This window comes from Choloepus didactylus, chromosome 6 (assembly GCF_015220235.1).
Source record: "Choloepus didactylus isolate mChoDid1 chromosome 6, mChoDid1.pri, whole genome shotgun sequence".
In the NCBI taxonomy this organism is placed as follows: Eukaryota; Metazoa; Chordata; class Mammalia; order Pilosa; family Megalonychidae; genus Choloepus; species Choloepus didactylus.
In genome coordinates this window covers 1,070,720-1,093,867 of record NC_051312.1, presented here as the reverse complement: position 1 = coordinate 1,093,867, position 23,148 = coordinate 1,070,720, and the positions used below count along the sequence as shown (strand labels likewise).

Here is a 23,148-nt window from a genome sequence, read left to right as displayed (position 1 = left end):
CGGCAACGCCCTGGGCGCGGGGACAGAAGCCCGGGTGTGGGGGGACAGAGGCCCGGGTGGGGGGACAGAAGCCCGGGTGTGGGGGGACAGAGGCCCGGGTGTGGGGACAGAGGCCCGGGTGTGGGGACAGAGGCCCGGGTGTGGGGGGACAGAGGCCCGGGTGTGGGGGGACAGAGGCCCGGGTGTGGGGGGACAGAGGCCCGGGTGGGGGGACAGAAGCCCGGGTGGGGGGACAGAGGCCCGGGTGTGGGGGGACAGAGGCCCGGGTGTGGGGGGACAGAAGCCCGGGTGTGGGGGGACAGAGGCCCGGGTGGGAGGACAGAGGCCCGGGTGTGGGGGGACAGAGGCCCGGGTGTGGGGGGACAGAGGCCCGGGTGTGGGGGGACAGAGGCCCGGGTGGGGGGACAGAGGCCCGGGGGGGGGGGGACAGAGGCCCGGGTGTGGGGGGACAGAGGCCCGGGTGGGGGGACAGAAGCCCGGGTGTGTGGGGACAGAGGCCCGGGTGTGGGGGGACAGAGGCCCGGGTGTGTGGGGACAGAAGCCCGGGTGTGGGGACAGAGGCCCGGGTGTGGGGGGACAGAGGCCCGGGTGTGGGGGGACAGAGGCCCGGGTGTGGGGGGACAGAGGCCCGGGTGTGGGGACAGAGGCCCGGGTGTGGGGGGACAGAGGCCCGGGTGTGGGGGGACAGAGGCCCGGGTGTGGGGACAGAGGCCCGGGTGTGGGGGGACAGAGGCCCGGGTGTGGGGGGACAGAAGCCCGGGTGGGGGGACAGAAGCCCGGGTGTGTGGGGACAGAGGCCCGGGTGTGGGGGGACAGAGGCCCGGGTGTGTGGGGACAGAAGCCCGGGTGTGGGGACAGAGGCCCGGGTGGGGGGACAGAAGCCCGGGTGTGGGGGGACAGAGGCCTGGGTGTGGGGACAGAGGCCCGGGTGTGGGGGGACAGAAGCCCGAGTGTCGGGGGACAGAGGCCCGGGTGTGGGGGCAGAAGCCCGGGTGTGGGGGGACAGAGGCCCGGGTGTGGGGGCAGAAGCCCGGGTATGTGGGGACAGAGGCCCGGGTGTGGGGGGACAGAGGCCCGGGTGTGGGGGCAGAAGCCCGGCCAGGCCCCCCGGCACGTGGCCGGGGCTGTGTCTCCCGCTCCGCCTGCCTTGCCCCTGGGAACATGTTACTTCTAAAGGCCACGCCGTCTCCACTTCGTTGGAGTCCTCCAGACTCCAAACCTAATAGGCTGTCTGTTCCAGCTCTAACTACATTGAAAACATCATAAAGTAAAAAGCAAAATACTTAATACACAAAAAACTTTTCCAAAACACATTTTAGAGCGTGTGCCACCATGTGTCCCCGGAATCTACTAGAGGCGAGAGGCCCCAGGGTGGTCACAGAACAGAGTCTGGGCAATGCTCCTGAAGAGCAGCCCCTCAAAGGAGCGAGGTGCCGGTGGCTGTCTGGGGAGCCGCCCCCACAGCATCCAACCCGGCTCTGCCTCAGCTGCCACTGGAATGTTTCGGAGACGGGAAGGGCCTCGAGCGGTCACGCTACCGTCAACACCTCTGGTTGTCTGGGGTCATCTCAACCTGAACTTGACCCTGAGGGGTTGGTGGAACAATGGGAACCATCGCAGCAGGCGGAGGAGGGCTCCGGCCTTCCCAGACCGCCCTGGCACGGAAGCGTGCTGGGCTCACCCAGGGCATCGCAAAGCGTCTGAGCCGAAACGACCCAACCCAGGCGCGCCTGCTGGGAGGACGAGGCTCCTGGGACCACCGCCACCCAGGAGGCCGGAAAGGGCAAGGGCCAGGTGCGGCTCCCAAACTGCTCCTGGGAGAGGCAGGGGCGGACTCTCCGTCTCCTCCTCCCACTGCCTGTCCCCGCCAGCTGCATCTCCACAGGACACTGGACAGCCGCCCCTTCCAGCTGCACCCCAAGTCACCAGGACGACCTGAACCCCCTGCCTGAGCCCGGCGGGACCAGGGACCCCTGAGGCCTGTGGGGGATGGAGAGCACTAGTGCCAGCCACCGAGCAGACCACCGCCCAGACCCAGGACCCCAACTCGGAATCAGGTGCTCTTTCCCAGGACAAGACAGCTGCTTCCACACGGGAAGAACTTTGTACCCGGATTCTCTGTGTTTCTTTCAAATTCCAAACTCAGCAGTTCCAAAAGCCAGAGAGGCAACCTACACCCCCAAACCCGCCTTTCCTAAAGCACTTTTCCCTGAGGAGCAGGAAACCGGAATTAGTGTGTAACAGGAATACAAAGAAACTGGAAAAAATTTAAGGCTATGAGAATTCTACTCGAGTCTTGGGAATTAGGGGGGATGCTCACTCTCTGAGGGTTCACAGTCCACGCCTGGAACAGGCGGCTGGCAGTTCAGAGGGGCGTGGTGGGCACAGGGGCCCGAGGAGGGCGGGCTTGTGGGTGGCAGCCTCCTCGCACACTGCTCTCAGGTTTTAAAGATCAGCGGACAAAGCAAGTAGGAAAAGTGCTCAGAACCAACACAACAAACAAAGGAAAGAAGAGAACGCACCGGTCGGAGGGGTCTGATGCTTGTGTTTTACAAGTGGGGTCAGAGAGCGCAGGTGGACAAACATGTGGGGACACTGGGCTTGTCCCCGCGCAGGACAGTGACAAGGACAGTCTCAGAATGAGGGTGGATGTGGGCAGTAGAGGGTGGGCTTTAAGGGATAAATCAACAGTCAAGTGAAGGAAGACCTCCTTCGAGAAAAAAAAGGGTGGGCACCTGGAAAACAGACAAAGATGAACTGACTTTGATCAGAGCTGAAAATAGCTTGACTAGAGAGGAAAAGGAGCGATAAGAAAAACAAATCCAGCTATGGAGAGTACTGAACATTCTTGAAAACAAACATCTGAAGCAGCAGGATTGAACACCACCAGAGAAACGAGACATGACTAACGGACACCTGGCAGGCTTGCTGATGCCATGTTCTCTCCCTGAGAAAGTCTAACCCCCCAGTGGAAAGGGTTGGGGGGGGGGGGCTCAGCTTGCGAGACAAAGCGAACCCGACTACCTGGCGAAGTTGTCTTCAGAGCCGGGAGCCAGAGATGCGACTGCAGACACCGAGTCAGAGAACACGTCCACGAGCAGCCCACCACTGCCGCCCGAGGGTGGGGGGCCTGCGGGGGTAGGGGGTGCAGGCCCGAGCCCCAGGAGGTCGGCCGACGGAGACGGCGTGGACTGGAAGAGAAGGAAGGAGAGTGGGCCTCACCTTGGGCCTGGTGGCCTGGTCCCTCCTGCCCCGCACTCCTGCCCGGAGAGCTGGCGGCTGATTTCGAAGGAACTTGGGTCTATTTCTTCACGATTGCACCTCAGAATTGAGCCTGAAGACAATTAATTCAAAAGATTAGTCACAACTACAAAAACAGCCTACGTTTTTTTCCACAAATGTTATTCAAATGGAAATTATAGTTCTGAAAAATATTTTGCCCTGAAAGAGATAAAAAAGAAATGTATAGTTTAAGAAATAGCCTGTGCGTGTTACTGTCAAACGACCAAAAAGAGAGTAAGTCTAAAAAGATGAGAAAAGTGAGCAAGCCCCTTACCAGGGCATGCTCTTAGTTTAATTATCAAGTAGGTAAAAAATGTACAGAAGAGACATTTAGTCTTTAAAGAAACAATTTGGATCTTTTGGCTCTTGCATAAAAGACACAAGAAAAACCACACAGTGAAATACACGACTGCCCTCTGGGCAAGCACGGCTGCCCCACATCTTGCCAAAGGCGGCCAGTGACACCTGCACTGCGCATTGCAGGCACGTGGCTGGCGACACCCGCTGAGGCCGCTGGACGGGGGTGGCACCTGACCAGCCGAGGACAAAGGGTCTGACCAGCGCCTCCCCGGCCTGCCCTGAAGGACTGTCCCTCCCGCCAGCGGCTGTGGCGTGTCCCACTGGGCTCCTGCGGCCGCTCTGCTGAGTGTGGCCTACAGGACACGGTGGGCACCTGCCCTCGCGAGGTGGCTCCTTGGCTTTTCCACTGGCTCCTGGATAACGGAGTAAACGTACCCGTACTTTTCAAATGCTGTTTAAAGTAGGAAAACCTTTTTGTCCAGTTAAGTCTAACATGTACCCGAAAAGTAAAAACAGAAACGAGGCTGCTCCCTCTCCAAGGGGAATGCGCCTTCCAGGCCGGGCTACTTAGGAGGAGGCTTAGCTGGGAGCTCCCCCTTGCCAGTCTGCACCTCCCGCCTCAACTCCACCCTGAGTCCTCCAGTGTCGGCCTGAGGACAAGTGAAAACTCGCAGCACAGCAGCATTAGGGTCTGTTTTCAACTGCGGAGAGGAGGCCATTTGCTCCGTGGTCTTCGTAAAAGCTACTTATTAAGGACACATTTGCCAGGGGACCTTTACACTCTGCAAAAAGAACGTGAAGCTGGAAACCATACTGAGGGGGCCCCAGGCCAAGCAAGCCTGAATCCAGGTGTCCAACCTTCCTCGGGTTCCACAGAAGCCTCCTGCCTCTTCGGGGTGGATCACACAGTCCGACTCGATTTCTGCTAAGCGACCTGGCCAGGGGCTCAGCGCCCCACCCGGGCACACCGACGGCAGCACAGCCCCGTCCGACAACCAGGCCGAGCTGTGCGAGCTGGATCAGCCAAGTAGCCTGGGCGCGGCCAACCTGGAAAGGACTAACTGAGCAAGAACCAGAGTCAGACCAAAGGTCCTTTCCAAACTAGCCACCGAGAGTCACCTACTGTGCCAACAGATGCTCACTCCTTTTAAGGCCAGAGCCCCCGGAGAGGGGAGGAGCCTGAGCTCCACTCCCAGCCGACGCAGCCACCACAGCTCTCCACTGGAGGCTCAGCCGGGACCCTACTAGACACCAGCAGCTGGGGGGTCCTGCACGTACTTTTCGGCACTATCTCATGATGGAGTGGTACCTTCCTTCAAAGATGCCGGGACCGGCCTTGCTCCCTCCAAGGGAGGCTGCTGCCGTGAGCACCCTGCTGCCTGTGCCGACGGGAGCCCCGAAGGTCCCCCGAAAGCTAGCTTACCAACAGAGCTTCACACGCACCAGCTTTCCAAAACCGACTCCACTGCATGCATCCCGTCTCCCACCAACACCTCCTCCCCTGGAGCCAGAAGGACCTTCCTGGTCTCTTCGAAATTGGAAGGAGACAGGCTGCCTCCAAAGCACCGACTTTTTGGGGGACACTCAAAGGTACAGAGACCTGTGTCCACCGAGCAACGTTACAGTCACCAAGAGGGCTGCACAGGCACAAAGGGACGACGACCACCCGGAACGAGACGCACTTGTTCCTTCCGAGATCAACTGGCGTGCGAGTCCAGAGCAGTGCAGCAGAGCAGGCGTCAGAGGACGGGCCCAGTGGCACCGCAGGGCCGACAGCAGCTCCCTGGGGAGGAGGCCCGTGCTCGGACCACGGCCACGAGGGTGGGAGGACAAGGAGGGGAGCGTGACGCAGGCTGGGCACGGGCTGGACACAGGATCCCCTGGGGCCCAGCATTCTCTTCCTGCGGGCAGCACCCACGGCCAGCAGGGCACCTGCGAGCTGAAGGGGGTTGGACGAGCAGACTGCCAAGGAGCAGCAGGGCCCATGCCACGCACAACCCCATGGCCACATCCCACTGCCCAAGGCCCACACCCTGTCCCATCCCAGAGCTGGTCCTGGCAGCGCGAGGGCCCTGCTGCCTGGGAAACGGCAGGGACCCCCTGCAGCAGACGGGCACCAGGAGAGCAGGCAGCCCCAACGGCTTCCTGTCCAGCTGGAAAGACAGACGGCACCAGGGAGGCCCGGGAGCCAGGCCCGGCTCTCGTGGGGCTCATGTTCCAGTGGAGAAGAGAAGACAAAATAGACTCAACGTCCAAATGACAGCTGCCACTCAACAAATACCAAGGGGTACATTTTCATCTACACATGTGTGCTCTCAGCGTTCCACACACGAAAGGAAGACGTGCTCAGATGCAGTTCAGTACTGAAAACCCTGAAAGCAGACCTAGGCAGGCCTGCTCCCGACCAGCAGCTAGGACGTGGGCAGGCCTCCGTCATGGGACGCCCTGTCTTGGAACAAAGCTGACCTGGGCCCTGAGAAGACACCTGGAAGGCGCAGTCTGGGAGATGGAGCCCTGGCATTCCGGGGCAGGCCCAACGGCACTTCCTGGAGGGCCTCGAGGCGCAGCCTGCACCCCACCACCCTTGGGCACATGCTCCAGCTGGGTCTGAATTACGTGGGAGCCTGGGGGCAGGGCCTGGGCACGGGGCTGAGGGTGCATGGGGAGGCACCCACCGTGGTGCTGGCAGGGGCAGGCTCAGTGCCCCCGTTGAGGTCGGTGCCCCTCTCCCGCCTGCTCCCCTCCAGGTCTGCCATGGTGCTCGGGCCCTTCTTCCTCTTGAGCTTGGCCAGGATGGAGGACTCGCGCTCTGGGAACGGGGGCATCTCCTCCAGCACCGTGGCCTGTCGGGACAGTGGTCAGGGCTCAGCTGCCCACCCCAGACGCGGACGGGGCGGGAAGTGGGCCACGGGGCCGCGCCTCCTGGTAGACAGCGCTGGTGCCCTCAAGAGTGCGTCCTGGGGCGGCCCCAGCACCTACCAGGATGTCGGTGCTGGCAATGGTGCTGAGTCGCAGGTACTCCACGGCCCGCTGCTGCAGCTCCACGTCAGCGTTCTTCAGCTGGCTGTCACAGCGCAGCACGTCCTGGATGGTGGACTTCACCTCCGGGAAGAGGTTCACAAACTTGATGTAGGTGGACAGGAGCAGCGCGCGGGTGGATGCGCTGCACAGGTGGAACTTGGAGTGCAGCAGGTCAAACTGGACCAGAGGGCTGGGCGGGTGTGGGCAGCGTCAGTGCGGAGCTGCCTCTCCATGAGCCGCACCCACCGCCTGTCTGGGTCAGAGCAGCGGCCCCAGCAGCCCCTGCCCGTCTGCGGCAGAGGGCAGGGGGCAGGGACTGCCCATGTGGGCCAGACCCTCTTAAGGAGAAAGGGGCCGAGGGAGACCTGACTGCAAATTCGGGCTCTGAGCAGCATTAGCTACAGAGCGCATCTGTTTCCATGAGAATCCCCGTTTTTGTCCACTGCTTGATGGAAAGGAAGAAGACCTGACTCCAAGGCAGCGTGGCCCAGCCAACCTGCTCTCGCCTGCTGGCAGCTCCGACAAACCTGTGATGGGCCCTGCTGGCCTAGGCCCAAGCTCTGGCCTGAGAGCAGGAGGCTGCCGTGCCTTCCATGGGTTTCCAGAAGGCGTTCTTACCTGGATCGTGGGTCCCCGGCTATCAAGTTTCCGAACTCTCCCAAGATGTAGCCGCCCACTTTGACCAGATTTTCATGGCAGGCTGGGGCCTGGAGAGCCTGTCGGATCACAGGACACTGAGCCACACTCACACCAAGCCCAAGAATCACGGGGCCTTCAAGAAACCGGGAGACCTTCGATCTCAAAAAAACCCAGCAAAACTGTGATGCTGGGCTGGGAGCAAAGGACGCTCGGGTCGCTTCCTTCTGAGGGTTTTCTTCCGGGTGACAAGCTCCCCAACACAGCCAAAGACGCCCCAATTTTCATCTACAGCTACCACGGCAGACATCAAAGGCTGCTCAGCGCCGTGGGAGCCAGGGCCAGGGGCTGGGTGCTGAGCCGGGGACCCCCAACACCCCCATCCCCTGGGGACCGGCAGCCTCTCGCTTCAGCAGCCCCCATCTCCAGCCCTCACTGCCGAGGGGGCAGACCCTGGTGGATGGACCCCACGGGGCCCCCTGGAGCCAAACGTGGGGTCTGTGGCTCAGGAATTAGGGTCAAGAGCAGCTCGGATCAATGCGGAGTGTGTGCTGAAGACCCTCGATGAACAGGTGGGAGAAAGCAGGGGGCGGAGCAGCGCCAGCTGGCAACCCACCAGCCAGAGGACACCAAGGCACTGGCGCAAGGCTGGCACTGGCCATGGCTCACCACTGAGGAGCGGAGGCCCAGCCCCCACGACTCACCTCGAACACCGTCTTGGCGGCGTAGCCCTGCACATCGTCCCTGTTGGTGACGATCTGGATGACCCGGTACCACACCTCCTCACTGACGTAGTCGCCGGCGACGCGGATCAGGTTGAGGATGGTGTCCACGTACCAGGTGTAGTCCACGGCGTACTTCTCGGCCAGGACGGCCACCTTCAGCACCTGCGCAGACACAGGCCGCCAGCTGTGTCACCAGCAGGTGGCAACAGCCCCAAGCTGGAAACCCAGGGCTGGGTTGAGAAGACCCCGAAAACTGATGCAAACTCAGGGGTGCATTTGAAGCCTTCACGAGATTCTCAGAGGAATCTGTGGTTCAGAAAGTTCAGTTTGCTGAGTTAACAGAGGAAAGCCACAGAATTCCAGAAACAGAACAGAAATAGCCAAGGAGAGCGACACGAGGACCAGGCTGAACTGCAGCAGGAGCACGGGGAGTGGGAAGGAACGGCCAGAGCCCAGCGCCCGCACCTGCAGCCCCCTCCTCGCCCTCTGCCTGTCTTCCCAGGCCCCCACCTCCAGGACCTCACCCCCTCGTCCCCTCCGCACTCACACCCTCCCTGAACGGCAACAGCTGGAGGAGGCTGACAGCAGTCACTGGATGGACACTCCCTTGTGGCCCCCACCTTCACACACGCACCAAGCCCCAGGCAGGGGCCACCCCCACTCTCAGCCCCTTTCCCCTCTAGCCATGGTCCCCAGGGGCTTGTGACTGCTCCCCCAGAGACCCCCGCTGGTCTGGACCACCTGCCCTCTGCCCCTTGATCTGTTCTCACCTCGCCACCAGGGAGCACAGCCCCTCACCTCCCGTCCCCCTCAGGGCCCCTGAACCAGCGCCTGAGCGCCCAGCTGTGCACGCAGAGCCCATCATGGTCAGCTCAGCCCGCGGCCATCGCCCCCCTCCAGCCCCTCTGCCCCCAGTGGTCTCTCCCTGGGCTGCTGCCTCTCCTGCTATCCCAGCTGCCCCCCCCCCCCACTTCCGACAGGAAGCTTCCCAAGGTCCTCCTGGAACCACCCAGAACCCTGGGCACTGCCTGCCCACCCTCCATCCTGCTGACATCTGCCGCCTCCACAGATGGAAAGCTCCCAGTGGGCACGCTGGCTGGACAGACGGACGGACGGAGTGCGTGGCCTGGGACTGAGTGGCAGGTCCTGCTTTACTCTTCAGGGGATTAAAACACACCAAGGACCCTCCCGCAACATTTAAAGGGGAACAGGAGCAAACGCTGAGCTCATCAACCCTCCAGACCCTAACATCCAACGCGACTGCAGACCCTGCGGCCTCCGGCTCTGCCAACACCCAGGACATGTGGGAGCCAGGCGCCTCGGCCCTCCCAGGCCTCCCTCTGAGAAGCCACCCTTGCCAAGGCGCAGTCACCGGACAGCTGGGCACAGGACCCTCCCCGCGTGCACACTACCACACACGCATGCTCACACCAAACCACTCCCGGCAGCAGCGTGGTCCATGTACACAGCCGGCACGCCATGGCTCTGAGCCACCGTGGGCCTCATGGACACGCCGAGCACGGGAGGTGACCCCGAAGGGCCACACACCCACACTCTCTTGCGGGGGCCAGGCAGTCCCACAACACTGGCTGTCTGGGGCTGGAGGTGGGCATAGGGAGTGTTGGGGGCAGCTAAAGAGCCCTGGGTTTCATTCCGAGGGGGTGGAAAGGTTTGAAAACCAACCGTGGTGAGGGCAACACAACCCTGCGAACATCTCGAAGCCCACGGAACTGTACGCGTGAACGAGCCAACTGTGCGCCGGGTGAACTCCATCCCAACGACGCTGTTAGTCTTGGAAGTCACTCACAGCTAGCCCTGACGCTGGACACTTGTAACAACTCTACAAGGTTCTGAATTTGGTTTCAAATCACACTTTGCTCCCCACAAAAAAGCAAGGAAAAAATGCTGTACAGACGATGGACGCGCACTCACTCCCAGCCCCTGGAGACTGTGACGCTGGCGACAACAGCGACCGGCTCCTCCGTGACCCCTGACGACGCCCTACCCCCCACCCCCAATACACACCCAGAGAAGCCCACCTGCCCCTGCCACAGGCGCCCCACAGCATCCACTAAGACCCCACAGCAGGTCCGAGTGAATGACACCGAGCTCAGGCCCTCTTCTTTGCTGCCACATGGCTGCTGAGAATTTCTTGCTCTGAGGTCTTTTTATCAAGTTCAGTCTCCACATGGTGAGGAGATCCTTGCTGAGCTTCAACAACCCGGCAAGCACCATGCACCCACTTGTGGAAGGACAACATTCAAAATTAAGACAACCCCACAGAAAACTCCTGGAGATAAATGGAAAACATGCCAAGCAAAGATGTAGCAATTCAAGCATCCCAAATCCAAACACGACTGGCATTTCACCCAGAGTCCTCTGGATTTGGGGAAGGCCGCTACAGCCCCAGGTGGTGCTCTATTCAGACCATGAGCCGCTAAATTACAGCTACGATGGAAATGGAGGGTTTAGAGGGTGCGAGGAGACCTAGCTGGGTGGTACATTTTTTAATTTTGAAAGACTGAAGAATGTTGATATAGAAATGTTGATACAAACTCATGCAAAAAATCTTTTAGCAAGAAACAGTGTATGAAACCAAGTTGGTTCTTTGAAATGAGAAAAAAAAAGCACAAACCTTTAGCTGGACTGACACAGAAAAAGAGAGAAGCATGGATAACTAAAACCAGAAACAGGAGCAAGACGTTACGACCGACCTCACAGAAGTAAAAAGGGTTCTGAGAGGGCGCTGTGCACAGTTACACACCAACCGAGAGGGAAGGCAGAAACTTCCCGGGCTGACGAGAGAAGCAACCTCCACAGACCTGTGACGGGAAGAAATCGCATCAGTCATCAGACTCCACCCAACAGAAAAACCCATGACCAGACAGCTTCACTGCTGAGCTCTACCAGACATTCAAAGTTTAACACAAACCTTCTAAGCTCTCCCAAAAAATAAAAAGACGACAGAATACGTTCTAACACATTACCTGAGCCAGCATTACCCTGAAGCAAAGCCAGACAAATATACTACAAAAAAGAAAATCAAAGACCAATACCCCTTAAGAATAAGATGTAAAAACCCTCAACAAAATACAAGCAAACCAAACCCAACAATTTATTAAAAGGATTATACACCATAACCAAGTGGGATTTATCCCAGGAACGCAAGGGTGGTCCAACGTAAGACGATCAATCAATGCAATACACGTCATAGACTGAAGGGAAAAAAAACCCACAAAACCTGATCACCTCCATCAATGCAGCAGAGGCATCTGGCAAAATCCAGCACCCTGTCTTGATAAAGACACTTAGAACACGAGGAATAGAAGGCAATTTTTTCACCTTGATAAAGAGCATATATTAAACACACAGCTGTCGTCGTATTCATGGTGAAGGACTGCAAGCTTGTCCCCTAGGAGCTGGAACGAGACAAGGATGCTGTTGTCACCACCGCTAGTCAGCACTGTACTGGGAGTTCTGGCCAGAGCCACCAGGCAAAAAAAAGAAATACAGGGCATCCAAATAGGAAGGGAAGGAAAAAACCATCTCTATTTGCAGATGACATAATTTGATGCAATCCCTGTCAAAATTCAATGGCTTTTCTTGCAAAAATGGAAAAACCAGCCCTCAAATCCACATGGAATCACAAGGGTCCTTGACTAGCCAAAACACCCCTGAAAATGCAGAACGAAGCTGCAGACTCACACCCGCACCTCCCAATCTCGACCCTCACCCTCCTCTGTGGAGAGCCGTCTCCCGGGACGGGCATAGCGCATGCGCTGTAAACCTGCTCCAAAGTCCCCCCGCCCATCGAGTGGTGCCAAGATGGCGCCCACATCCTGCTTCCGGCTTCTGATGTATGTAACCACCCGCTGTATTCACCAATCATGCTTGTGTGCGTGGCGTTAGCCCATTGGATACACGCAAGGTTTATAAGAAAGTTCCCGGGCAAAGCTCGGGGAGACAGCCCACAAGGAGCCGTACCTGACGGCCGCATCGAGGTTGTTCTCCCCCGAGGCGCCTCGTCCCGGGTGGAACCTGTGAAGATGATGATTGCCTAGTTCCAATAAAAGTTTATCTGCTTCACCACTGTGGGTCCCGAGTGATCACAAGTGCTCCGGGTAAGATACTGTCCGTGCCCTCTCTCCCCCTGTCTCTCTGTTCCCCATCGCCGACCGAGGACTCGAGGCGGGGCGGCGGAGAAGCGCCGGACACTCCTCTTCTGCCCGCCCAGGCTCAGCCCTCTGGGGCCCTCGCCACCCACCTCTTCATGACGGAGTCGCTCAGTTTCTCTACGGAGCCGTGGAGAGAGGCTGCACTTCCCTCACTTCTCCTTTCTCACCCCAGGGGCCTGCACCCCGAGAAGGCCATGACCAGTGGCCTTGGGCCCATCCCGCTCTGGAGGAGCAGGAAGCCAAGGAGGCCAGAGCCTTTGGGAAATTGCTGCTGTTGACCCTTCTCTCTTGGCTGTGAAAGTTATCTCCCGTTTCCTTTCTTAAGCGCAATTGACTATTAGCTCCTCATCTGCACGTTTTTCTTTTCCTGGGAGAGGATGGGAGTGTGATGAAACGAATGAAGAAAAATTTTAAAAGGAGAAAAGAAGATAAGGATTTCCACCTGGGGGGAGGGGGGTTCTTAGTACAAAGCTACAGTAACTTAAACAGTGTGACAGTGGCACAAGAACAGACACAAACCGATGGAATAGGGCTGGGAGCTCAGAGATAAACCCACGCACCTGCGGTCAGCGGACTTCCCACGGGCTGCCAGGCCCCCTCCGGGGGAAAGCAGGCTCTTCACCCAACGGTGCTGCGACAACCAGAAATCCACAGGCGGCAGGTGCCCTGTGGACCCCTACTTCCCACCACATCCAGAAACTTACTCAGCATGGCTCAGCTGCCTGAATACAAAAGCTAAGGCTTTCACACTCTCACAAGAGCATGCACCAGTCGCCTTCATGACCTCGGACTGAGCAAAGGTTTCTTAGATTTGACACCAAAAGCACAAGTACAAAAGATGAAACAGACCCACTGGGCTTCAGCACGTTTAAGACTTCTGCACATCAAAAGATGTAAGGAGAGTGAAAAGGCACCTGCAGAACAGGAGAAAATACCTGCAACTCACATATCCATCATCCAGTCTCCAAAATACATAAAGAACTCTAACAGGTCAATAGAAAAGACAGAATAAAACTAAAAAATGAGCAAAAGCCCAAACAGACATTTCTCCAAAGGAAATACAAAAGCGGCCAAGCATGTGAAAAGTTGCTCCACATCACTGGTCATGAGGTAAACAAAACCACGATGAGACACCACTTCCCGCCCATTGGACTGGGGCAGCCATAACAAAAAAGAAAAAACAGTAAAAACCCAAAGGGAGGGCCGGCGAGGATGTGGAGAAAGGGAGCTGCCGAGGCCGACAGTGGGGTGTAGATGGTGCAGTTGCTGCGGAAAGCAGTTTGGTGGCACCTCAGAAGTTAAACACACAACCACCATATGACCCGGCGGCTCCACTCCTGGTTGTGGGCCCAAAAGAAGGGGAAGCGGGCCTCGAACGGGCCCTCATACACCAGCGCACAGGGCCACGGGCGGGAACGGCCCAGCGCCCCGCACAGGGTGAATGGGACGTGACCACCCGCAAGGGAGCATCACTCACACGTGAACAACACGGACGACCCTTGGAGACGATCTGCAGCATGAAGGATGTCACAAGAGGCCACCTACCACATGGTGGCTTCTTGTGCACGTCTAAGACTGACCAACCCAGTGACGGAAAGTGGCAGGTGCAGAGGAGTGAGGGGTTCTGCTAGGGTGACGCACACGTTTTGAAACAAGAGAGCAGTGGCTGCGCAACACGGTGAACAAGTTAAATCCCACTGAACTGTACGCTTTAAAAGGGTTAATGCTTGGCGTGTGAATTGCTCCTTGATGAAAACGAGTTTTTCACCTGGTATCTAGTAGATTCTCAACAAAAGTCTGTTGCAGGGAATCACAAACCCTCGGACCCAGCTGCCAGTGGGACTCACGATCTCCTCGCGGATGGCGTAGTCGGCCGTCTCCAGGTAGCTCAGCATCTCCGCCACGATCTGCTGCGCGTTGCTCCTGTCGCACATGGCGTAGAGCAGGTCCACTGCCCGCTGCCGCACACTCACGTCCCGCTCCGTCTGGGGGGCGAGACACAGGTACAAGGTGCCCAAGAAGCCACGGCTCGGGGGATGGCCACCCCCCACTGCATGCACGTGGCAAATGGGCGAAAGGCACTCAGAGCCACTTCCCGCAGCTGGCCACGCAGGTGTGGCCACTCCCTCTAGCCCCAGGCTCAACCTCTGAACCCTCCCTACTCACTATCCAAATCCAGGGAACCAGACAGACACTCCCGCGCGGCACCCCCACCCCCTGCCTCTCGCTGTCCACGCTAGGACCAAACAGGCCCAGGCAGGCTCCTCGAGGAACAAGGCCCATGGGCCCTGGTGGGCAGGTCCCTGTGGCCTGTCCACTGTGTGGTCACAGACCAGCAGCTTCCGCGTCACCTGGGTGCTTGCTGGAAACGCAGGTTCTCAGGCCCCACCCCAGAACTGCAGGCAATCGGCCCCAGATAGCGCATGTGCAAATGGAAGTCGGAGGGGCATCAGCCAGAGTCTCTGTGAAGGCTCCTCTGGAGCCAGGAGACCCTCCCCACCCCGCCCCCTGCCAGGAAGGACAGACCCAGCATCCCTGGTAACAGGGTACCATCACACCATTACCTCACAGAGAAATGGCAAGTCTTCCTGACTAGAGAAAAGGACTAAAACAGGAATCACCCAGTGAAGCTAAGCTGCCAGTGCTCAGCCCAGCCTCTTATCTGTTCAGCTCCACGCAGGTAAGGTATGGCGGAGGGCACCTACGTGACGGTGGCCTAGGGCCCCAGTGGTGGTGCTCAGTTTCCGGATGCCCACACGCCCCCCATCTGAGAGGACTCCATCTGGAGCCAAGTCAGAAACGGGGAGGCAGCCTCGACTGGCCTCTCCCAACCCTCGACCTGGAATTCCCTGGGAAAGATGAATTTTCTTGCAGAGAGTGAGTGTTCTTGGAGAAAAGGACAAACTATTTTATCCTTGTACCAAAAAGTATTCCTACTTATTCAAATTTTTACTCAGACTTTGCTACGTGCAAGATACTGCAATCAATGCTATACGTTACGGTGACCATTTTATGGGCAAAGGGACAACATCGGGGAGAGGGCACACAACCATGGCTGAAGAGGAAGCCACAGCCGGAGTAGGAGCACGGCTGGAGCCGGCCCCATCGGCCTTAGCTGCACGGCCCTGGGCGGGCTCTCTCCTTCCACTGTGGGGACCGCCACGAGAGACGCCAAGTGGCAGCGGCTGGAGCACACTGTGGCTGTGAAGGACTCGCCGTGTCCACGGCGTGCGCGCGGCTCCACAGGAGCAGGGTCTGGGGCAGAGCGCATGGCACTCACCTTGAGGGCGTTGATGACAGTCTCGATGTGCGTCTTGACGGCCTCGTGGGAGAACTCGGAGCTGGCCAGAGCGCACATGCTCTCCAGCGCCAGGTAGCGCAGGTTGGTCTCGCGGTGCTGCAGGAACTGGCCCAGCTGGTTGCAGGCGCGCACCAGCAGGTTGGGCTCGCTGCGGGGAGGGGGCGCGCTGGACGGAAGGTGGCGGCCCGCCGTGGTGCCTGACCGCCGCGCCCCGCAGGAGGAAACTTAAAAACTTAAAAGCTGCTTCAAGGCTCTCCCATTCCATTAGCTAACCACGATTAAACCGATTCCCAAGGCCGCGGGAGCCCGTCCGGGTGGAGCTGCCGCCTCACTGGCTGGTGCCGGGGTCCTACCAGCCCCGAGGAGCTGGGGTCCCAGAGGCACCATCACAATCCAAGAGCTGCTCCTTCTGGACTCCGCGCTCAGGAAATAAGACCATCCCCCCCCCATCACCTCTCGTCAAGCCCTGACAAGGAGCGTAATGCAAGCCAGTGGCCGCCAGCCCCAGCGAGTGGTCCGGTGAGAACCCCGAAGGCGGGACCCTGCAGGAACGCCCAGGGAGCCAGGCTTAAACTTAGCCTTTTACATACATAAACGAAGGCGACTGCTAAGAACACCTACCACAAAACTGAGGTCAAACCTGCACTTCCCCTTCTCTCCCCTTCTCTTATCCTTGGGATGTTAACAAGAATGCAGAGATTTCTCTGAGACTGAAAGTGGTTTAACAGCTCTTGGCTGTCAGCATCTCATTCTGAGCCCAGGAGCCTTTGTCAGCAAACCTCCCGCCCGCCCCGCCTGTGATCCACACTTGGCTCTACTGGAATTCTAAACCTCCACAACCCGCTCCAGACCCACGGGCCTCAGGCAGCATGTCCAACCTGAGAGCTGAGCACAAAGGGCCAGAGGGCAAGCCCTCCAGCTGCCCCCAGAGCCCTGCCCCTCCTCTCTCCGAGGCGCTGGGCCCCAGGATGCGGCCACTGCTCCTACCTCCCTGTAACGGCCTCGGAAAGACACACAATGCTGCCCCACGCCCCAGAAGAGCTAACAGGGAGCACAACCACGCATGTGCATGCACACACACCCACGCATATATGTGCACACACGCCTGCATGCATTCACACGCACACGCGCACACGTGAGCACACACTGCCCTTTTCCTGTCTGTTTGATCACGTGAGAAGCTAGTCGGGAGCACGACTGCTTGGGGGAACTGGGAGAAGGCTGCCTGGAGGAAGACAAGCCCACAGCTAGCGGGGCAAACAGTGTGGAACTTCTGAGACCAGAGAAAGAGCATGAAGTAGTGGAAAAGGAAGGAGAGAGGTGACCCCTCAGGGCACAAGCATGAAGTGTTGGAAGAAAGCATAAATACCAAAGATGACCTCCTGGAGCTAAGGTCAGCAAGAGAATAAATGTGTCTGTTTAGGACAATCATCTTCCCAGACATGCTCTGGGAAAGTAAAGGTCAGCCGAAGCAGAGCATCGCCTCACCTGTCGTGGTGAATGATCAAACTAATGGCCTCGAAGAGCACGGAGTTCTTTGCGTTTGAGTGCTGGACCTTCTTTGATTTGGGCGGTTCCTGGGCTTTGTTCAGAACCATCTCCAGGCACTCAGTCAGGCGGCCTCGCACTGCAGGGTCTTCTGGGCAAGACAGGAAGCTGTCAGGAGGGGCCCAGCCCACAGCCCACCCTGCCTGCATACCTGCACCCTGCAAGGCTCACGGGCATGTCTAAGCCCGGTTTCCCACACCTGGGCACAAGCAGCCTGGGAGCAAATGGCTGGGAAATAGCCCATGTTTCAATGCAAGTGGCAAGCAAAACATTTTCGGTAAGATGTACATCGTGTGAGTCAAGAAAAAGTAGAATTTCAGAGACATGGACAAACACATGATATAAAGGCTTGAGGGAAATGTACCACATTAATGCAAGGTAATAATAGGGTGGCATAAGGGAACTCGGCATTTTATGCACAATTTTTCTGTATATCTACAACTTCTCTAAAAAAAAAAAATCAAAAGTCAAAAAAAGTTTGAGGAGAAAAGGAAACGAATTTTCCCTAAGTAACAAAATAAAAGCTGTAAACAGCAATAAAAAGAAAAGGAAAAATAAAAAGGTTTCATCTGAATGGGAGGGAAAGAACTAAAGGACCAAAAAAGAAGAAGAAAGCAACAAAAGTACCAGAGAGTCAGAAACTAGTGTAACGTGTACCAGAAAAATGCACACGGTGGCCTGCTGCCCATGCCGAGCCCTGTGGGGTCAGATGGCCAGGGCAGGCGCTCAGCCCGAGGTCATGCCATCAGAACGCTCACACACCCACAGCAAGGCGGACACTCTGCAAGCTCCACCATGACGGAGGCAGCTGGGAAAGAATTCCCAGCAGGAGCCTGGAGGGGAGCAAAGGAAGAGCGGCAAGGGGGCTGGGGCCTGCGGGGCACCCAGAGTTAATATGGGCAGAGACCCCGTTCAGCCACAAGAGGGGCTTGGGACGGCCAGACTGCAACGGGCTGAGCTGGGCGGAGAGAGGCAGCCTGGACGGAGCCCCATGCGACGGGCCCTCGGCCCCTCCTGCACCGTGTGCCCTGCATTTATGCTGGAATATAAAGATACTTAGTATAGAGTAAAGCTACTTAGAGTTAACAGAGACACACGCTGTACCAAAAATAATTACATTAAAAAGTTAAAGGTTACAACAAAAAAACAATCTTTTTAGAGGGCAATTTGGAAGTATCTGACAGATGTCAATGCACATTCTTCACTCAAGAAGTTCTATTTCTAGGTACTTACCATGGAATCAAATGTAGTGTTTTAGAACAAACCCCATGCATAAAAATACCCTTGATGTACACAGGTTATACAGACTGCAAAGAATTTAGAATACAAAGTTTCTAATGGTTTCAAGTTTATTTTAAAAGATTTTTCCAAATTAAAAAACCTGACAAATCTGAAACTCTACAAAAGCCTGGACTTAGCAAACCTTAGCACAGCAGTCACGTCTCCAACAACTGCTTGGTGACGTGGGCCTGTGAAAGCGACGCCCACAGGCCCCAGGTGCCATCCAGGCCTCGAGGCGAGGGCCGGTGCCAGGGCTTCCCCGCAGACCCAGCCTAAGCCTCAGCTCAAACCCTGTCTGGCACGGCGTCCGCCTGCAGCACTGCCTGGTACCTGGGGGCGGGTAGCACTGCAGCAGCCTCAGGAGTTTGACTGACAGCCAGGGAGCGGGGACGAAGTAGTAAGTGTAGTCCTGAAGGTCTGTGGACGCCGACGTCACAATCTGGAAGATAAGGCAGCACGGGGCGTGAGGTGGCCCCACCCCAAGGGATCCAAAGAGAAGCCACACTCACTTGGCAGGCCACGCGGTCACCAAAAAGGCAGAGACTACGTAGCTCTACTTTTAAAAAGTGTTTTAAAAGATAAGCAGGCACGGCCAGCCAGGTGGGCTCAACCGCAGGTGGCCCTGGGGCCACCGGCCCCCACTGTGTGTGCTGAGCAGCTCTCACAGAGAGCACGGGACCGCCGACTTTCCTCTCCGGACGGGAACATGAGAGAGACAGACAGGGAAGGCTTTAGCCCCTCAGCAGGAGCGAGCATTCGCATGCAAGCACACACGCGCACACACACTCAGCAGGAGCGAACATTTACATGCACACACACATGCACACGCACACACACTCAGCAGGAGCGAGCATTTGCATGCACACACACATACACACACACACTCAGCAGAAGCGAGCACTCGCATGCACACGCGCGCGCACACACACAGCAGGAGCGAGCATTCGCGTGCACACACATGCACACACTCAGCAGGAGCGAGCATTCGCATGCACACACACACACTCAGCAGGAGCGAGCATTCGCATGCACACGCACACACACTCAGGAGTGAGCATTCGCACATGCACACGCACACTCAGCAGGAGCAAGCATTCGCACACACGCACACACACTCAGCAGGAGCGAGCATTCGCATGCACACGCACACACACTCAGCAGAAGCGAGCATTCACATTCACACACGCACACTCAGGAGTGAGCATTCGCATGCACATGCACACACACAGCAGGAGTGAGCATTCACATGCACACACATGCACATGCACAAACACAGAAGGAGCAAGCATTCACATGCACACACATGCACACACATTCAGCAGGAGCGAGCATTCGCATGCACACACGCACACACATGCACACTCAGCAGGAGTGAGCATTCACATGCACACACGCGTGTGCACACACTCAGCAGGAGCGAGCATTCACATGCACACGTGCACACACTCAGCAGGAGCGAGCATTCGCATGCATACACACGCGCACGCACACACAGGAGTGAGCATTCGCATGCACACACGTGCACACACACTCAGCAGGAGCGAGCATTCGCATGCACATACACTCAGCAGGAGCAAGCATTCGCATGCACACACACACACACACACACTCAGCAGGAGCGAGCATTCACATGCACACGCGCACACGCGTGCGCACATCTCCCCAACCCAGAGGCAGGCCCATGCCATTAGCAGCTCCTCCCACCTCTCACAGGCAGGACATTTTCAGGGCGTGCGCGCACACACACAGGAAGGCTCCCCAACACAGCGAGGTGGGCTCCAAGCTGAGGCCAAGGAAAGGACTGATGGCTCAAGGGGCAGTGGCTCCACTGAGCCACGTGACAGGACCATAGCACTTCCATAACCGTGGAAACAAGCTGCCTTTAAACAGTCATCAAGCAGCCAAAGCCAGGCTCAGAGAGAGACTTACAGCTTTAACATACTTGAAACAGACATAAAAACAAAGCCACTGCAGAATTCCTCAAGAGTTCACCTGCGTCGGGCCATGTTCCTTCAGAGGGGAGGGAAGGCAGCGAGACAGGGCCTCCCAGGTGCGGCAGCGGGGATGGGAGCCACAGGATGGCAGGGCACAAGCGGCCCACAGGGGGCTCACAGGGGAGCCAGGCAGGCACCAGCAAGACCGTGTCCATCCTTGGATGGACAGATTGGGCCAAAGGCCTCCCATCTAAAACGTGAACTAGCGTCTCAATTAAGTGAAAAATTAAGAGGGAAACCCACTGCCAACTTACCCTGCTCAGTCTGGAGACAGCCAAAGAGACGGAGGTCTTGAACTCTTCCGGACTCTTCTGTGCCAAAGTGGTGATGAGGCTGGCGGCGGCGGTGGCCACACCCTGAAAGGACAGCACACAAGGCCCATCTGAGGCCATTGGAGCAGGTGCAGGGACTTTCAACACAGGCAACAAGCTGGTCTTGCATGGAGACGTGGAGAGAGGCCCCCAACTCGTCTCCACTGGCCCCAGCTGCTCACGGCTCTCCTCGGTCAGAACACCAACCCTGGCGACTCTGCTGGCCAGGGCCTAGCCCGAAGCAGATGCCAAGCCCACACCGATCGGGCCCGCAGGTGACCTCCACGGCAGCCTGCAGCACTCAGCAGGAGCCCAAACTCCTCATCGAGTCAACGGGTCCCAAGCACACTGCCAAACACCCCCAACTTGCACTCCCTGCCACACAGACACACACTTGCACCTGTGCACCTGCATGCAGTCACATGCACACACGCATACTCGTGTGTACACTCACACCTGCACACACATGCATACTCACAGGCACATGAACACATATGCACACACACTTGCACACACACATGCTCCCAGGTCTCCTCCACTGCTGTCTTCCTGGTCAGGGAACACAGCCACTCACTTGCTCTGGGTGTGTGGCCAGCTCCTTCCCAAGGAACTCTCCACTGCAGTCCCATTTTGGTGTCCTGGGGCTGCCATAACAAGGACCACAACTGGACAGCTTCAAACAACAGAGATGCACCATCTCCCCTCGTGGAGTCTGGGAGCCTGCCACTAGTGTGGGCAGGGCCTGCTCCCTCCGGAGGCTCCTTCCGGCCTCTTCCAGCTTCTGGGGGACCCGGTGCCCCAGGCATGTGGCTGCAGCCCCCAGCCTTTGTCCCATCTTCACACGCCTCCCTCTGTCTCTGGGTCCAGGTTTCCCTCTTCTCATGAGGACACCGGTCATACCAGATTTACGGCCCACCCTGACCCAGCAGGATCCCCTCTTAACTTGACCCAACTCCAAATGAGGCCCCTTCCTGAGGTTCTGGGTGAATTTTGGGGGACATCATTCAACCCAGTCTCAGACCAGAGAAAGCCATGCCTTGAGCCTGCTGAGGCAGCGAAGCTGAATGACGGGTGCATGGCGGTCACGCAGTCACGTGGAAGATGCCCATCTGAGAGCCGGAGGCCACATGCCATGGAGAGCAGAGCTGAAGGCAGGCTGGGGGGCAAGGCCTTCCTGTGGTCTGTGACATGGCCCTCTCTGGTTCACACTGGGTTTCTGTGGCCTTGAACCAAAGTGGCACAAACCAACCAGCACACCTGGTGCGACACAGTCGTGCTCACGAGACACAAAAGCATGGAGGATGGGGTCAGTCCTGGTGCCTGTGCGTGAGCAGCGCATGGGGCCACCAAGGCCCTCCCTGTCCTCAGCCATGGGGCGGCCTCCCTGTGCACCTCCACTCGGTCGCTGCGTAAAGCCAGCTCCCGCCCTCAATAACTCCTGTCCCTGCATCTTTGACGAAGCCACTTAATCCTCCTGTGCCTCAGTTTCCTCGTCTGTAAAACTGGACCTTGAATCACAAACCTGACAGCTCTGAGTGACGCCTCCCGGGCAGAAGGCACCTCTCCACCCTCCCTCAGGCCCACGGTCTTGGGCCCCCAGCCCCTCTCCCCACAGCTCTGCCTGCGGAGCTACCCTCGCTTGGGCTCAGGAAGTGACAGCGCAGTGAGACCACAGCACAAATGTCCTCCTAATCCATGTGTGACAATCGTTCATTTTTAATTTGCTTTTTAAAGGAGATTTCTCTTCTGGGAACAACACGAGGCAACTTGCTGACACGCGCCCCTCCAGCTCTGCCCAGCGTCGCGGTTGCTCACTGTCGCTGCTAAACTCCGAGACTCTCACTTGTGTGCGAGAACTGAGGCGGGATGAGGCCACCCTTCCTGACAGCCACTCACACGCCATGTGGCAGCTGCATGCCAAGCCGCTGCCCGCTGCTGGTGACCTGCGTCCCTGCTCTCCCCGCCCCTTCAGCGTGGACGGGACCCGTGACCTGCTTGGAACCCAAAGGGCAGGGCAAAGAGGACAGACACTGCGTGTGTGGTGCCGTCACACCACCTGCGATGGTTACGTTCATGTGTCACCTTGGCCAGGTGACGGTGCCCCACTGTCTGGTCAAGCAAGCACTGGCCTAACTGTTGCTGTGAGGACGTTTGTGGCTGGTTAATAAACCAACAGGCTGGTTTATTAAACCGTCAGTCAATTGGCTGCAGCTGTGACTGAAGTCACTGAAGGGCGTGCCTTCCACAAGGAGAGAACGCAATTGGCTGGATTTGATCCAATCAATCAGTTGAAGACTCATAAGTGAGACAGACAGGGGACCTTCACTTCTTCCTCAACTGACCAGCGAAGCGTTTCCTGAGGAGTTCGTCAAAGTTGCTGGTTCATTGCCTGAGGAGTTCATCGGACATCTTCCTTGGAGTCGGCAGTTTGCTGACTGCCCTACAGAATTTGGACTCGTGCATACCCACAGTTGCATGAGACACTTTTAGAAATCTTATATTCTTAGACACCTCTTATTGATTCTGTTTCCCTAGAGAGCCCTAACTAATACAGCTTGCTACCAGGAGACTGCC

The 23,148-nt window shown here is 57.6% G+C and overlaps 1 protein-coding gene across 7 annotated transcripts in view; it reads right to left on the bottom strand.

Moving 5' to 3' along the window:
• AP2A2 (adaptor related protein complex 2 subunit alpha 2) overlaps positions 1–23,148 on the bottom strand; it is an 89,754-nt gene that overhangs the window by 8,621 nt on the left and 57,985 nt on the right. For 2 of the 7 annotated variants that reach the window (XM_037838220.1, XM_037838224.1), the window contains exons 6-15: positions 20,518–20,619; positions 18,600–18,708; positions 16,929–17,079; positions 15,420–15,588; positions 13,987–14,124; positions 7,944–8,126; positions 7,222–7,337; positions 6,562–6,793; positions 6,258–6,425; positions 3,025–3,191 (exon numbers count right to left, since the gene is read on the bottom strand). In XM_037838220.1, the coding sequence (XP_037694148.1) occupies positions 3,025–3,191; positions 6,258–6,425; positions 6,562–6,793; positions 7,222–7,337; positions 7,944–8,126; positions 13,987–14,124; positions 15,420–15,588; positions 16,929–17,079; positions 18,600–18,708; positions 20,518–20,619 (1,535 nt within the window). The remainder of the gene's footprint in view (positions 1–3,024; positions 3,192–6,257; positions 6,426–6,561; positions 6,794–7,221; positions 7,338–7,943; positions 8,127–13,986; positions 14,125–15,419; positions 15,589–16,928; positions 17,080–18,599; positions 18,709–20,517; positions 20,620–23,148) is intronic. The other 5 variants (XM_037838222.1, XM_037838226.1, XM_037838223.1 and 2 more) reach the window with 3 other exon arrangements.